Below are 15689 nucleotides of genomic sequence, written 5' to 3' on the forward strand. Positions count from 1 at the left end.
TTAGTAGAGACAGGGTCTCACTCTTGCTCAGGCTGGTCTCGAACTCCTGACCTTGAGCGATCCACCCGCCTCGGCCTCCCAGAGAGCTGGGATTACAGGCGTGAGCCACCGCACCAGCCTTAAATTGATATTTCTGTAGTTTATTTCAGTGCTTTTCAGTCATGATACTAGATTTAGGATTTTGATCATGCTCTGCCACATTTAACAGTTTTGTTTTGATTATATGTGTTTTGGAAGAGATGTTCCAAATTATGTTTTATATTTATTTAATAATAACAATTTAGCGGAATACAGGTTGAGTATCCCTTATTTGAAATGCTTGGGACCAGAATGTCTCAGCTTTTGGATTTTTTCAGATTTTGAAATATTTGCATTATACTTGCTATTGAGCATCCCTAATCCAAAAATCTGAAATCCAAAATGCTCCAGTGAGCATTTCCTTTGAGCGTCTTGTCAGCACTCAAAAAGTTAAGGATTTTGGAGCATATTAGGTGTTGGATTTTCGGATTTGAGGTGTACAACCTGTATCAACCTGTTTTTTTACTTTTTACAATAAGGTAATCCATTTTTTTATACGATAATGATTCTGGTGCAGATTTGCTGGGGTTTTTTCATATTTTAAAATACATTCTATTAGGTGTAATAGAATTTTAAATTTGCTTATGGCAGATTTTGTCTCTGTCTTATATGTACCCTAGGCCGATGATGTCAGTGCTCTCTTGACAGCAGCCATGCCCCCTTCTGCTCTGCCTTCATGTTATAAACCTCAAGTGCTCAATGGTGTGAGAAGCCCAGGAGCCACTGCAGATGCTCTCTCCTCAGGTCCATCCAGCCCATCAAGCCTTTCTGCAGCCAGCAGTCTTGACAACTTATCTGGGAGTTTTTCAGAACTGTCATCAGTAGTTAGTTCAAGTGGAACAGAGAGTGCTTCCAGTTTGGAAAAAAAGGAAGGTGAGACATTCTGCAAAAATAAATTTTTAACTGGTATTGTAGTCCCATATTTGTTATTTGGGATGCTAAAAAGTCATTTTTAACCTTAAATACAACTATTAGTATCGAATTAAATAACATAACCTAAAAGTTTTAGCCTCTTATTGTTTTCTTCCTTCCAAGTTGAGAGTTGATGAATCTTGTTCTGCTGACCTACTCTTTAGATGTAAACCTTTTACTTGTCAAAATTCATCTTTATGCAACAGCATGGAACTTGTTTTCATAAACTTTTTTTGTGAAGTAGCTTACATCCTGAAAGTTATGAAGACTAATTTTAAAGATGCAGTTAAATATAAAGTTCAAAATAAAAAATGATTCTTTTAACCCTACAATGCCCCATTGGTTAACTTTTTTCTAATATTGAAATTTTATAGCTTTATCTCTGTAAATTTTTTTTGTGTAGACAGAGTCTCACTCTGTTGCCCAGGCTAAAGTGAAGTGGCATGATTATAGCTCAATATAACCTCAAACTCCGGGGCTCGAGTGATCCTCTTGCCTCAGCCTCTCAAGTAGCTAGGAGTACAGGTGCACACCACCACACCTGACTAATTTTTTTTGTTTGTTTTTTAATTTTTTTTGTAGAGATGGGGGTCTCACTGTGTTTCCCAGGCTGATCTTGAGCTTCTGTCCTCAAACGATCTTCCCACCTTGGCCTAATCAAGTGCTGGGATTGCAGGCATGAGCTCACCATGCCTAGCCTCTCTTTCTGATTTTTAATGTTATGTTCAGTATTATATCCCAAGTGGCTATTAATATTTTTCCTCATCTTTATTTCTTCACATATAGTAACATTACAAAGCTTTATTGTTATAGTGTTGAAATACATTATTCTGATGTGAAATTTTGTTCTGGACATTTTTTTTTCCCAGTTCCAGGAGTAGATTTTAGCATAACTCAGTTTGTAAGGAATCTTGGACTTGAGCACCTAATGGATATATTTGAGAGAGAACAGGTGAGTGGATAAATAGTATTGCTTGGTTTAATGTTTTATGGAAACTCAAAATTTGGCACATACTTGAAATGACCTGAACCATGTAAGCTATTGAAGGAGAGTGTTTTTTAAGACACTAGAAATCAGTCACTTGTACTTTGGCTTAATCTTGGAATTTCCAGTTAGCACATAATTGACTCTCATGTAGTAATTAATAGTAAAATAGCTTTCATGAATTGGAAAGTTCAGCTTGTTTAGTCCCTGAGCTCTATTTATTCAGTTCTGTTGTATCAATCACTACCTGCTCTTAAGCCTGACACTTTCCTAGCTACTATATGAAGGTAAACAGATATGCCACCATGTATCTAGGCAATCTTAAAGTACTTTGTCAGAATACACTACTGATTTTTTGTGGTTGTTTAGAAAATATTGTTACTGTGTATTTACACCCTAAGGAAGTTTCCATCCAGTTATGGAACTAGAATAAGAACATAGGAAGAGTTAAGTTTTGGCATAGATTTTAGAAATTCAGAAAAGGAAAAGATGGCTGTGAGCTGGACTATTCAGGGAAAACTTCATGGAATGTGTATAAATAAAATAGGATTTCAAGGAACGGCTTCAATTTAATGAAGTGGGACTAATAGAGTATTAGAGGTAGAAGGGTTACTTTGGTTTTTTGTTTTTGTTTTGTTTTTTTATAGCAACAGGTCTCACTTTGTTACCCAGGCTAGAGTGCAGTAGCTTGATCATAGCTCACTGTAACCGCAAACTCCTGGGTTGAAGTGATCCTCCTGCCTCAGCATCCTGAGTAGCTAGGACTACAGGCACATGCCACCCGACTAATTTTTTACTTTTTGTAGAGATGAGGTCTCACCATATTGTCCAGGCTGGTCTTGAACTCCTAGCCTCAAGTGATCCGCAGCCTCCCAAAGCACTGGGATTACAGGCATTAGCCACCATGCCTGGCCTTAAAAGGGTTATTTTGAACAATGATGGAGAAGTACCACTTAGCATATTCCAATTCTGGAGGATCCACTGAAAGGCTTTATAGAAACAGGGTTGGATGTAGAGCGATGATGGTAGGAAAGTATTATGGAAAAGGTAGAATAATATACTTGAATGTCGTTAATTTGAAAGTGCATTTTTGTTTTGCACTTCAGTTCTGCTCAGGTTTTAGTGCTAAATGAAAATAATGATATTTTTAGTAGTTCATGACTCAGCTTTCTGTTTCATTCCAACTTTTCATTTTCAGTTTAACAACTGGCATGTTTTCATTTCTAAGCTCTTTAAAATAGTTGAAGTAAATGTATAAACCTAATACATTACAAGAATACCAATATATGTATGCCCACCAAATGAGTAAGCATTCTAAATAGTTTCATCCTGTTTTGTAAGATCACTTTGGATGTATTAGTTGAGATGGGGCACAAGGAACTGAAGGAGATTGGAATCAATGCCTATGGACATAGACACAAACTAATTAAAGGAGTTGAGAGACTTATCTCTGGACAACAAGGTATTTCATTTTAACAACTGCTGTCATCAGTTTAACAGTTTCCATAAAGGTATCCCTCAATGTACTAAATGATCATTTAAAAATATGTATGAATCTATTTAATAAGGAAGAGCACTATTTGGGATTTGGGAAACCTAGGATCAAGTCTTAGCTCTGCTACTGTTAAATTTACTGAGGAGCTGCTGTTAACTGTGTGAACCTACGTAAAATTTCTGGGCCATTCAGAAATTTGGGGATTGTTTTAGCTCTTAAAAATTAGGAAGTTGGATGATATTATTTCTGAAGTTATTCTAGGTCTAAAATTTTATGATACTAAATGGTCTGAAACTTGAGTATCTCATTTCTTATGGTAATATAATGGATAAAACTAGGTGTTCAGGTTAGCCCCAAAATAATGTCGTAAATCTCTTATACAGCTAAAATTCTAAGCACGTGGAATGAAAATACTAGAAAACAATAATGTTGCAACTGAAGGAAATTAAATAAAACAAAGTTGAATTATATTTTATTTCTCCTTAATATTGATGCTTAAGAAAAATGCAAATTGCATTCATTCAACAGATGTTAATAGTTCCTGTGTACCAGATCTTAAAAAGGTGAATTGTGTCAGAACCACATTTTTAACTTTATTGTTAAACTGAGGAAGCGATTTACCCTGTGGTCAAAATTAACTTGTAATTGTAAGTCATGGCAATCACAACTGGGGTTGGAGAAAAACCTCCACAGCAAAAATGAAGAGATTTTCAGGGAAGAATGTATGTTACCTGGTATGGACTAGGACGGAATGTTTAAAATGCAAGATAGTCTTAGCTATTTCTAGTATAGACAAAATTTTATAAGGTAAAGAGGAGGGAAAACCCATAGCTTCCTGGAATATTAGTTTACAATACAATTAGCATTAAAAATGAAGAGGAAATAGAACCTTCAGTCGTGGACCACCATTGTGACTCTGCTGGAATAATACTAATCTGATATGATAGCAATTATAGTGGAGTATCAGGATAATGAGTATTTCGGGAAAGAGGCAGGGTAGAAAAGGAAAGCAGACAGTGTTTATACGTTAAATGCATCATAGTATAGTGATAAGTACTGTGCTGAAAGGCTGAATTGCAGAAATAGATAAACTGCCTCCAGGTGGCAGAGGTACCTCCATGCCACCTCTGGTCCTGTAGTCACTGATACATCCAGCTATTGTTGGTTGAAACCATTGATTCCTACATGGAGGAGAAACATGGTCATGAGACCAACTGTCCATGTCTGAGTTAGCAATTCAGGGTCACTTTCATGCATAAAATTACCACCTTTCTCATGTTCATTTGAAGACAGGATTCTGTACTTATACCTAATTTGCAAAGTGGAACCAGTGGCTTCCTGGAATGATCTTCCAACAGTCTGTCATCTTGCTGACTTAACAGCCTTACCTATTATTCAGTGCATCAAGTCAATAGACTACTAGTACTGTACTGATCTTTCAATATTGATAAACATCTTCCCGGGTAGGTTGTGGATGCCTTAGTCAAGCATTCGTCACAGTCTGTAGTCCATAAAATATTCTCCACATGCTCTCTGTAATTCCTAAAACATTGTGATTCAGCCATTTCTGTTAAAGTCTTTATCAGAGTCCAGCAGGTTGGTGATAGTCTTGTACTTCAGACCACAGCTCATAACTAGAATAACGCTCTTGATCTCCAGAGGCAAACCTCCATGCATTGACCCAGCAGGAAAGGGTTTGACCTCCTACCTAGGAAGACAACAGTTTTGAAGATGATATTATAGAGGTTAAAGGAGAAAGTTCTGTTACAAATGTGCCCAAAGAAATTCGAAAATTCTGTTTAAAATTCCATTTAAAAAGCTTTTGTGAGAGTAAAGATGCAAAAATATATATGGTTATCTTGATCATTGACATTTGGAAAACATGACAAATTCATTGCTGAAGTAAAAAAATCTGTTACAGGTCATAGCAGGCATTCAATGGGTAGTAAACTTTATGGACTTCTCATTCTAGGGTGATTTTAAATTACCTGAGGCTATACTAGTTTCTATCATAATTCTTCCTCATATTTACAAAAAATAAAGGGATTAAATGTTGAGAGGGCTGCATAGTTAAAGTAAAGGAAGTAATTTGAAGAAGAATATGTATTACAGACTCATTAAGAATAGGAAATAAAGAAGAGAAAGATTTTCTGAAATATTCCCACAAAACCTTGTAACTTGTCAGGTCAAAAATTAGTAGTCTGAATACAGTGGTGGGAGTCCTGGTTTTGACTAGAACAGAAAAAGGACATTAGTGGGGAAAATTGGTGAAAAAATGAAGTCTGTAATTTGGTTAATAAGTTTTGATAAATGTGCTGTGGTTATATAAAATGGTAATATAATATTAGAGGGAGTTGGGTGAAGGGTACACAAGAACTCTCTATACTTTCAACTGTCCTATAAATCTAAATTATTCCAATATAAAAAATTTTTAAAAATTGATAGCATTAGATAAATTGGTTATTTTCAGTTGATGTTAATTGTTTTATTGACAAATTTTTGTAACTTCAAATTTAATTTCATAGGTCTTAACCCATATTTAACTTTGAACACCTCTGGTAGTGGAACAATTCTCATAGATCTGTCTCCTGATGATAAAGAGTTTCAGTCTGTGGAAGAAGAGGTATGTTCATATGCTTAAATAAAAATGGAAAAGATAGGTCGACTATATTATGTATTGTTGGTTCAGTGCTAAATTTCTTCGAGGTTTCCAGATCTATTTGAACATGTAGTATGGTTCTAAAATTGTCTCTTTACCCCCCTGAAAACTTTGGAAGTAAGCATTTAAGATTTAAGGTACACTTCCTCAATAAACCTTAATTCCAGTTACTTGGTTCAGCACTGCAATTAATAGTAACACAGGATTCTATTGGAGAAGAAATTGCTGTCATTGGAAAGAAAATGCTTATGTTCCCTCCTTTCATGAAGGTAATTGCAAAGCTTAGTATTTCAGACAGGACTCAAAACATGTGGATCTATTTATCTAGAAAAATTTCTTCCAACTTCTTTCCGAAGTTGGATCCACTGAAATCCTGTGTAGTGCCCTCCTTATTCTCTGAAGAACATATACATTATGTGTGTGAGTTGAGCACAGAAATACAAAGTTGAGTGAAACTTAATTCTAAAACTCAAGAAACTCCAACTCTCGATGAAACACATATTATGCTTTATGAGGCCAAAATCAGTAAGAACAAATAAGTCAATTGTTTTGTATTTTAGTATGTCAAGTGGTTAGCCTCATATGTTTAGCGTACCTTGCATCCTCTTGTTTCTTTCTCTTCTTTTAGTTTGCATTATATAATTTTCACCTATAAATATTGTTTGAGGTTGACTAACAGCTATCTCTAGAAAAATAATACTCATGAATTTATAAAACTCATATCCTTTGAACAACAAAAATGTTAAAACCCATTTTGTAGTCTCAAAAACAGAATCATATGAGTCAAGAACCATGTTCCCAAAATCAGAAAAGACATAAAAGCTAATGGATGTATGTTTCAAATTATTTTTCCATCAGATGCAAAGTACAGTTCGAGAGCACAGAGATGGAGGTCATGCAGGTGGAATTTTCAACAGATACAATATTCTCAAGGTAATAAATTAGTGAAAATAAAGTTTCCTGAGACCATAGTTTTCAAAGCCTGAAGCCATAAGTAACTTGCATAAGACATAATGATCTGTCCAGCCCAGTGAGTCCTTGACATGGCATCAGGGACTATTTTGGGGAAGAATTTGTCCTTGAAAGGTTAAGATTCTCAGAATTGCTGTGCTATTTTTAATAGCCAACAATAATTCACCCCTTGTTAAACATATTCAAGTTCAGGGCTTATCTTTTATCTTGGACTAATGATAAATCCTGTACATTCAAAACTTTAAATATATAAAATATTATGAAGGTACTCTATTGTAACAAAGCTGAATTTTTTTTGTGGCTTATATGAAAGGGTTCCATTTTTATAGTGATACCATGTTTTTTTGTTTTTTTTTTATTCTAACTGTGACTGCTCCAGACACAGTTTGGGAGTCCCCAGACATATCACCTTTTTATAAACTTTAAAGTACTCCCTCTTTATCTTTTCCAAAAAAGTGTTTTAAAAATGTCTTGAGTCATTCTGTGACAGTCCTGTCTTCTTATTGATTTCAGTTAACTCTTCTCAAGACCTTTTCCAACTTTGGTATGCTTTTCATGAGCCGAGGCAATCAAAACTGTACACCATACTTGAGATACATAATCATTTTGTATTAACTACATTGACACAGTATATTCTTAATAATTGTAAAAATAAGACTTGAAATTAAAATTAAAATGGCATTTGTCTATTTTTTCCTATTTTCATAAATTCAACCAAGTGGTAAGTAAGTCCTATAAATTTTATACTCAGAGTAACAGTATCAGATCTTTCATCTGTATTATATTACTGTTTCTCTTAATATACTATTATGAGTATAATATTTAATAAGACAAATAAGTATGCCTATTACAGGCAAATTTCAGTCAAATCCACTTTGTCTATAAGCATTAACAAAATGTGTAGAGCTTGTTAAGGGTGAGGGCAAGAGAGAATATGTGTTTGATTTCTAAAGCAGTTGGATTTGAGAAAGATATACTATTTCCTTCCTCTATAAAGGTATTTTAATGCAATATTTAATGAAAAATTTTTCACTGATAAAACGGGGATTTTTGGTTTTTTTATTATACATAAGTGAAATCTGTTTGCACCAGTTAAATGGTCCTTGATTATGTCTTTGGCAATATTTTGAGTTATTTGAGCCAAGATTAAAACCTCCAGCTTCCAGGTATGCTCTAGGGACCAGCAGGGGGCTGTAGCACTTTTAAACATAGCTAAGAAGCGGCACTAAGAGTGTGAATTTTGACCATAGAAATACACCTAATGAGACCAGCATTGATCTTTTAAATCTCCAGACAAAAATTTTAGGAATTAGAGGGTAGAAGGAGTAATGGGGTGGAGGTGAAGAATGTTTATTGTACATTCTAATATTTTAAATTTTTTAAATTATTATTATATTTTAATATTTTTAAATAAAAACAAGTTAAGATGTTACTTTGAGCCAGATAAAATGGTGGGAAAAAAGATATTATGCTCTAATTCTTATATACAGAACTCAGTATGTCTGATTTAGAGGTGTTTTAGTAAAAATTTTAAATTAATGAGAATGGAAGTAGTTTAATCAATTAGCAGTATTCTTAATCTTCACATAGGGCTGTATGTAGCCTTTTTTCCCTCTTTGAAGTTTTTTATTTCCAAAATGTAGCTACACTTCTAACTTCATGGTTGGGACAAAGTATTTTTAGTTGGCTAAAATAATACATTTTACTTCTCAGAAAAAAGTTTTGCTTCCTTTCTGGCTAAATGTGTGGCTCATCTTTTGGTTAAAATGAAGAAGTAGGTAGGTAATTATTAAGACCTAAAGATTTGATTTTTCTGGTTTATTTTTTGTAGATTCAGAAGGTTTGTAACAAGAAACTATGGGAAAGATACACTCACCGGAGAAAAGAAGTTTCTGAAGAAAACCACAACCATGCAAATGAAAGAATGCTATTTCATGGTAAGATTCCTCTCCCCCAACTCTACCATTGTGCTCCTCCACACTGGGATAGGGGGATGGGTTGTTTTTTTTCTTTTTAGGTCAGGTATGAAATAATAATGAATCTGGTGTTTTTGAGCCAGTGTCTCGCTTTGTCACCTGGCCTAGAGTGCAGTGGCATCATCATAGCTCACTACAACCTCAAGTTCTTGGGCTCAAAGCAGTCAATCCTTCTTCCTCACCCTCCTGAGTAGCTGGGACTACAGGCATGTGCCACCACGTCCGGCTAGTTTTTTTATTTTTTGTAGAGATGGGGTCTCACTCTTGCTTGGGCTATGAATCTGTATATTTTTCATGTCGTTTTTTAAAATAAACCTAATATTTCTATAAATTTTCCACTTATATTCATATTTTTGGCTTTTTAATTTGTATAATTTATAATGGATGGTTGATAAATAAAACTGCCATAATGGAAAAAATATAGAAATGAGAATGTTGGCTATTTGTTTTCCCTTTTTCTTTATATAGTAGATTTTGCTGACTATGATCACTCTATAAGAAATTATTTTACTTTCAACTAGTTGATTGCATTAAAATTAAATAAAGACCTGAAGATTACCTCAGAAGAACATATACATCCTATTCTGATTTTGATTCTGAGTGTCAAAACCACATTTAACTTAAATGTTCAAAGAGCCATTATTATTGAACCCATGGAGGTTTCTGATAACTCTTGTTTAATTGAAAGCACCGTTACTTTATCCTTGAAATTTCCTGTTTTTGTGTCACGAGCTGGCAGGTGTTGATTTCAAGTTTTAGCAAAGTTAAATATAGATATTCATGTAGTATTTATCAGGCCTTCAAGCACATTATCCATAGTAGCTCCAGTTTGTTCCTTCATTGTCCTTGATTGCGGAAAACTTTTAGAGACCTGTAAAGTTCTATAAAATACAGTATTTAAATTTCACAGTTCCCTGGAAGAATGGCCATAACAGAATGGATTCATATGCAGTATCTAAATGGTACCTCTCATTCCAAACCTCTAAAAAATCATCATGGTAATCTCTTGGCACAGAGCATAATACATATATGTATATATGTATTAACTCAATGGGTATAATGAGTGATTTTTCTAATTTATAATATAAATGGTTTGGGTTTTTCCAAGTTAATTCAAAAAATCATCCTGTTCATCTGTATTTCTGTAAAGTGCAATTCAGTATGTCTTCCTGTCCTTTTGTAAACAGGGACACTGATCTTGATGAATCAGTTAGCTGTGTTATTTTGGCTTTTTCCATCCCCCACTCTGACCCCACTTCCTGGCTTGATTCCCATGCTCAGTAACTCCTCTTTGGCTAAGCACTCCCTTGCAAGGAAGGAGGAAAAAGAAAATGTGCAGGGAATGAGGGGAAAGTACTGCCTTTGCAGATGGAATCTTGTATAGCAGGTGATGGAAGAGAAGAGGAAGGATAGAAGAGAAAAGGTATAAGGAGGAGAATAAGAATGTGAAAGTCTACTTGGGCCACTTTTGATATCTAGAGAAAGTATGTAGGCATGGGCATTATTGTAAGACCTAATTGCATTCAGCGTTTCTATCTGAAGTGAATTAAGAGATGCTTGATTCTGGATTTATATGGTTGGCACCTGGAATTTGATAACTCTGCTATTTCAAGTCTGTTTTTCTAGTTCAATCTGTGTCCTTATTTTGGCATCTGAACCATCACCCTATTAAAAATGTTAATTGACTTTAACAGTTCTTTATTCTAAAATAGCTGGCTGACAGTTAACTTCTTACCCTTTCTGTTTTGGCTTTATTGTGGTGGTGCTGTGTGTTTAAGAATTCAACTTCTAAGAGGCTTTCATTTTTGCCTTTTCTTCTAAGATAAATTTTAAATTGTTGTTACCCATCTAAATGTATTTCAGGATCTCCCTTTGTGAATGCAATTATCCACAAAGGCTTTGATGAAAGGCATGCATACATAGGTGGCATGTTTGGAGCTGGGATTTATTTTGCTGAAAACTCTTCCAAAAGCAATCAGTATGTATATGGAATTGGAGGAGGTACTGGGTGTCCAGTTCACAAAGACAGATCTTGTTACATTTGCCACAGGTAAGAGATCACTTGTTCTCATTTTTGATAAGATTCAATAACAAATTAGTTACATATTTGAGAAATTTTGAGGGCTAGGTATTATGTTGGACAACTTTAAGAATGCAAGCTAGGCATGTTTTAGGTTGTTTTTGGCCCTCTCACCAATCATAATAATAGCTAATATTTACCTAAAATATTAGCTAATGTTTAGCTAATAATTATTAAATGGTTAAATCATGATTCTAAGCATTTGACCTATTTAACTCATTTACTCATTAGAACACCTGGTAAGAATACTGACTAGAAAATAACATTGTGCATGAAAGAGACTTTATTGTAGCCCTTGAATATTATAGGATTCTTTAAAAATCTAGTATTCAAATGCTAGAATGGCATTATTTGCCAAGTCTAAAAATTTTATGGTGATGCCTAAGAAAGTCTCTCTTCCACTGTGACATGATACTAATCCTCAGTTTGTAGTATTACTGCTATTGGAAGAGTTATAATTAAAACACTTTATAATAAAAATCCCTTTAGAAAGCAAATAATTACTTTGCCCCTTTTTTTCACCACTTTTAATTACCTGTTCTAACTCACTAGTTAAAATCATTCAAGTAACTTGGTCCTAATTTATAAATTCCTCATAGGCAAAAAAGTATCTTCTGCCATTTGAAAAATCAAGTAATGTTAATTACTGAGATATATTCCACAGGGCACTGCTTATAAAGATCTAGAGCAATAACTATCAAACATTAGCATGCATCAGAATCACTTAGAGGGTATGTTTAAAACACAGATTCCTAGGCCCTACTTCCTGAATTGCTGATTTAGTAGGTCTGGGATGGGGCTCTAGAACTGGAATTTCTACAAAGTTCCCAGGTGTGGTGCTATGCTTCTGATCACTGATCTAGAAGAACCCCTAGAGCAGTACTTTGCATCTTGGCAGCACATTGGAATCAGCTGGGGAGCTTTAAAAACTAATGACTATGTCCCACCCTCAGAGACTGTCGTTTAATTTGTCTGGGGATGGTCTAGGCATCAGGATTTTTTAAAGCTTCCCAGCTGATTTCAAAACGCTACCAAGCTGAAAAACTGCAGTCTTGGAGAGAAACAAGGTCTGTTTTTGTGTTTGTTTTTTCCTATTGTTTTCCCCCTAAATTTAGACTCACATAGGTGTTACACAGGAGGTTCTCCTGGGTATAACCTCCCACCCACTTCTATTTTAGATCATAAATTAGACTGGTTAGGAACTTATAATTTCCCAAGATTATATAATTGAACACTGCTGTTTTTACTTGTCATATATAGTCTGAGGGCTAAATAGTTGTTGTTGTTGTTAGTAATAAGCAATGTTCTAACCTCCCTCTTTGGAAAATAGAACCATCAACTGGTCCACCAAAATCTCCTATTCTCTTCTAGAAAGAAAAGAAAAAGAGCAATAATGAAGTAATACTAATAAAAGGTTCTTTGGAACTAAGAAAGGCCAATCACATGCCTGAGGGGCATGGGAAAGTAATCTACTTAAACTGGTGGCAAGGGGAGACCTACCTGAGGAAGTAGCATTTTAGTTGAAGCCTGAAAACTGGGTGTCAAGCAGTAGAAGAGTGGTAAAATAGATACCATTCTGATGGTGAAGAAAATTATATGGATGGAGGCTATGGGATAAGGAAGTTTGGCCTTTGTGAAGAAAAAAAAAAATTAGTGCACCTGGGCCATAACGTAAAATGAGATTACAGAAATTGGAGCCATTGTGAGGAATTTGGATTTTCTTGTAAGTACAGTGAGCAGCCTCTAAAAAGTTTTAAGCAGAAAAATGACATGATCTGATTTATGTTTGTTTCGTTAAATTACTGGTTGCTTGGATGGAAAATGGTTTGGACAGGATTTAGAGTAGAAACAGGAAGACTGGTTAAAAGGCCATTGTTATGGTCCGGGTGAAAATGTAGGTGATTTGTACTTAATGGTGGTAGTAGAATTAAGAGAAGGCAATGGATTTCAAGTATATTTTGAAGGTGGAATCAACTGGGCTTATGTCCAACTTTGCAAGCCACTTCATAGAAGGCCCATAAACCTTCTCTTTCCCACTTGTCCAGTGACTTGTGTTTTTGCTGATATACAAACAAAATGGTAGGTTATTACATATTTTAGGTTTTATAGTTAAAATAAGGATTAACTAAATTGACAGATTCTTTCATTAATAAGAATAGAAGACATTCTTTCAAAGTTCTTGTAAGGGTGAAATGATAAAAACAATCATAAGTGTTTATATATAAATGCATTTAAAGAACTATGCAGTGTACACAAATTGTCATATTTCGTGTGTCAGATTTGTCTTCAGGGTGATCTTTTCCTTTTCCTGTTACAGACAGCTGCTCTTTTGCCGAGTAACCTTGGGAAAGTCTTTCCTGCAGTTTAGTGCAATGAAAATGGCACATTCTCCTCCAGGTCATCACTCAGTCACTGGTCGGCCCAGTGTAAACGGCCTAGCATTAGCCGAATACGTTATTTACAGAGGAGAACAGGTAATTTGGTTTTATTTGTTCATCTTCAGAAATGCTGTAGAGCCATGCTTTTAACTTTACCTAATCTCTTAAACTGACAAGGCATACTGCCTTAAGAAATTGATTTTTTTAAACTTTTATTTAGAAATAATTTCATGGAGAAACTCATTGGTGTCTAAAAAAAAAAAAAAAGAAATAATTCCAGGCTCGAAAAGTTGCAAAAATAGTAAGGAAAATTCCCTTATCCCCTTTACCTAGATTTCTTAAATGTTAACATTGTATCATTTTCTCCCTTTCTCCTTTATCATTCTCTCCCTCCCCATCATTCTGGGGGCGGGGGGTTGTGTGTACACACTGTGGTCTCCAATCCCCGGGCCACAGCCCTGGGCATCACTGCCCAAGCTCCACCTACCCCCGCAGTGGAAAAATTGTCTTCCATGAAACTGGTCCCTGGTGCCAAAAGGTTGGGGACCGCTGTATGTACATATTTTTCTGTGAATTGTTTGAGAGTAAGTAGCAGGCATGTCCCTTTACCCTTAAAGACTTCAGCGTGTATTTCCTAAAAATAAGAACGTTCTCTTAAAATTATCAAAATCAGAAAATATCATTGACATAATTATATCTAGTCTACAAGCCTTATTCAAATCAAATTTTGCCAGTTGTGTTCGATCTTTTTTTTTTTGGCTTTTGTAGAATATAATTAGTTGGGATCCTGTATTTCATGGTAAACCTGTAACAAAGACATATATAATTCTCTCCAGCTCTCAGTGACACAGATAGAGTGAAAGCAGTTCTAGAGCAGTGTTCTGAACTGGGGATAGGTTATCAGAATCACCTCAGTTACTAAAACCAGACAAACATGTACTTAGTATTCATCCTAGATCTGCTGATCGAAAATCTAAAGGATTGGAGTCAAGGTGAGGATGTTTTATGAAAATGCCCCCTAGATGATTCTATCTATAACACTGATTTAGAACCTCCTCCCTAAAGATTAGGAATCCTATGGAAAGGATCTTCCAAGAAAATTTGTATACTAATATTTGAATTAATCTTTCTCTTCCAGGCTTATCCTGAATATTTAATTACTTACCAGATTGTGAGGCCTGAAGGTATGGTCGATGGATAAATAATTGCTTTAGGAAACTAATTCCATTGAACCTAAAATCATCAAAGCAGCTGGTGGCCTCTAAGTTTTATTCCTTTGCTGAGAAAAATCATCTTGCCCACAGGCCTGTGGCAGAAGGATTAAAAATGTGAAAGAAGTTTAACATTCTGACTTGATAAAGCTTTAATAATGTACAGTGTTTTCTAAATATTTCCTGTTTTTCAGCACTTTAACAGATGTCATTCCAGGTTAAACTGGGTTTGTCTGTACTAAATTATAAACAGTTAACTTGAACCTTTTATACGTTATGCATTGATTCTAACTGAAACTGTAATGCCCTCAACAGAACTCATTTTACTAATACCGTACTGTGTTCTTTAAAACGCAGCATTTACACTGAATACAATTTCATTTGTAAAACTGTAAATAAGAGCTTTTGTACTAGCCCAGTATTTATTTACATTGCTTTGTAATATAAATCTGTTTTAGAACTGCAGCGGTTTACAGAATTTTTTTCATATGTATTGCTCATCTGTACTTCACCTTGCATTTTCATGATTGAGTGATCTTTGCATTTGATTCCAGAGACTATGTTGAGTTGTTAGCAGAAATTTAGTTGGGAAAGATTGATTTATCACATTTAATTTGCTGATGGAAGCCTTTATTGGTATTAGAAATCTTTCTCATTTAAGAACTTATTTTATGAATACTCTGGGGATTTAATTCGTGATACTTTTGTATGTATAAGACACACATTCCAAAGAGTTCTAACTATGGTAGGTCCTGGTTACTAAAGAAGCTTCTTGACTGGCTTCAAACTCTAGATTTCAAGTTGGAAGATTTTCTGATGTCATTCTGTGAGAATTTGGGCAAGTGCTCCTATTTCTTAGAGGGGCTAAATCCTGCTATTGAACAATTATGGTGTTCTTTTCACAGAATATATTAATAAATAGGAAGTTAAATTGCAGAGGTAG

The 15689-nt window shown here is 34.9% G+C and overlaps 1 protein-coding gene across 1 annotated transcript in view; it reads left to right on the forward strand.

Annotated features, from left to right (window-relative positions):
* The window catches only part of TNKS2 (tankyrase, TRF1-interacting ankyrin-related ADP-ribose polymerase 2), a 61112-nt gene extending 45901 nt beyond the window's left edge, over nt 1-15211 (forward strand). Inside the window, exons 16-24 of the mRNA XM_012659663.1 lie at nt 699-951; nt 1860-1942; nt 3317-3437; nt 5996-6093; nt 6988-7062; nt 8933-9038; nt 10941-11127; nt 13475-13631; nt 14674-15211. Of these exons, the coding sequence (XP_012515117.1) occupies nt 699-951; nt 1860-1942; nt 3317-3437; nt 5996-6093; nt 6988-7062; nt 8933-9038; nt 10941-11127; nt 13475-13631; nt 14674-14736 (1143 nt within the window). The 3' untranslated portion in view covers nt 14737-15211. The remainder of the gene's footprint in view (nt 1-698; nt 952-1859; nt 1943-3316; nt 3438-5995; nt 6094-6987; nt 7063-8932; nt 9039-10940; nt 11128-13474; nt 13632-14673) is intronic.
* The last annotated feature ends 478 nt before the right edge of the window (nt 15212-15689 follow it).

Source organism: Propithecus coquereli, unplaced genomic scaffold (genome assembly GCF_000956105.1).
Source record: "Propithecus coquereli isolate 6110/MARCELLA unplaced genomic scaffold, Pcoq_1.0 Scaffold63, whole genome shotgun sequence".
NCBI lineage: Eukaryota > Metazoa > Chordata > Mammalia > Primates > Indriidae > Propithecus > Propithecus coquereli.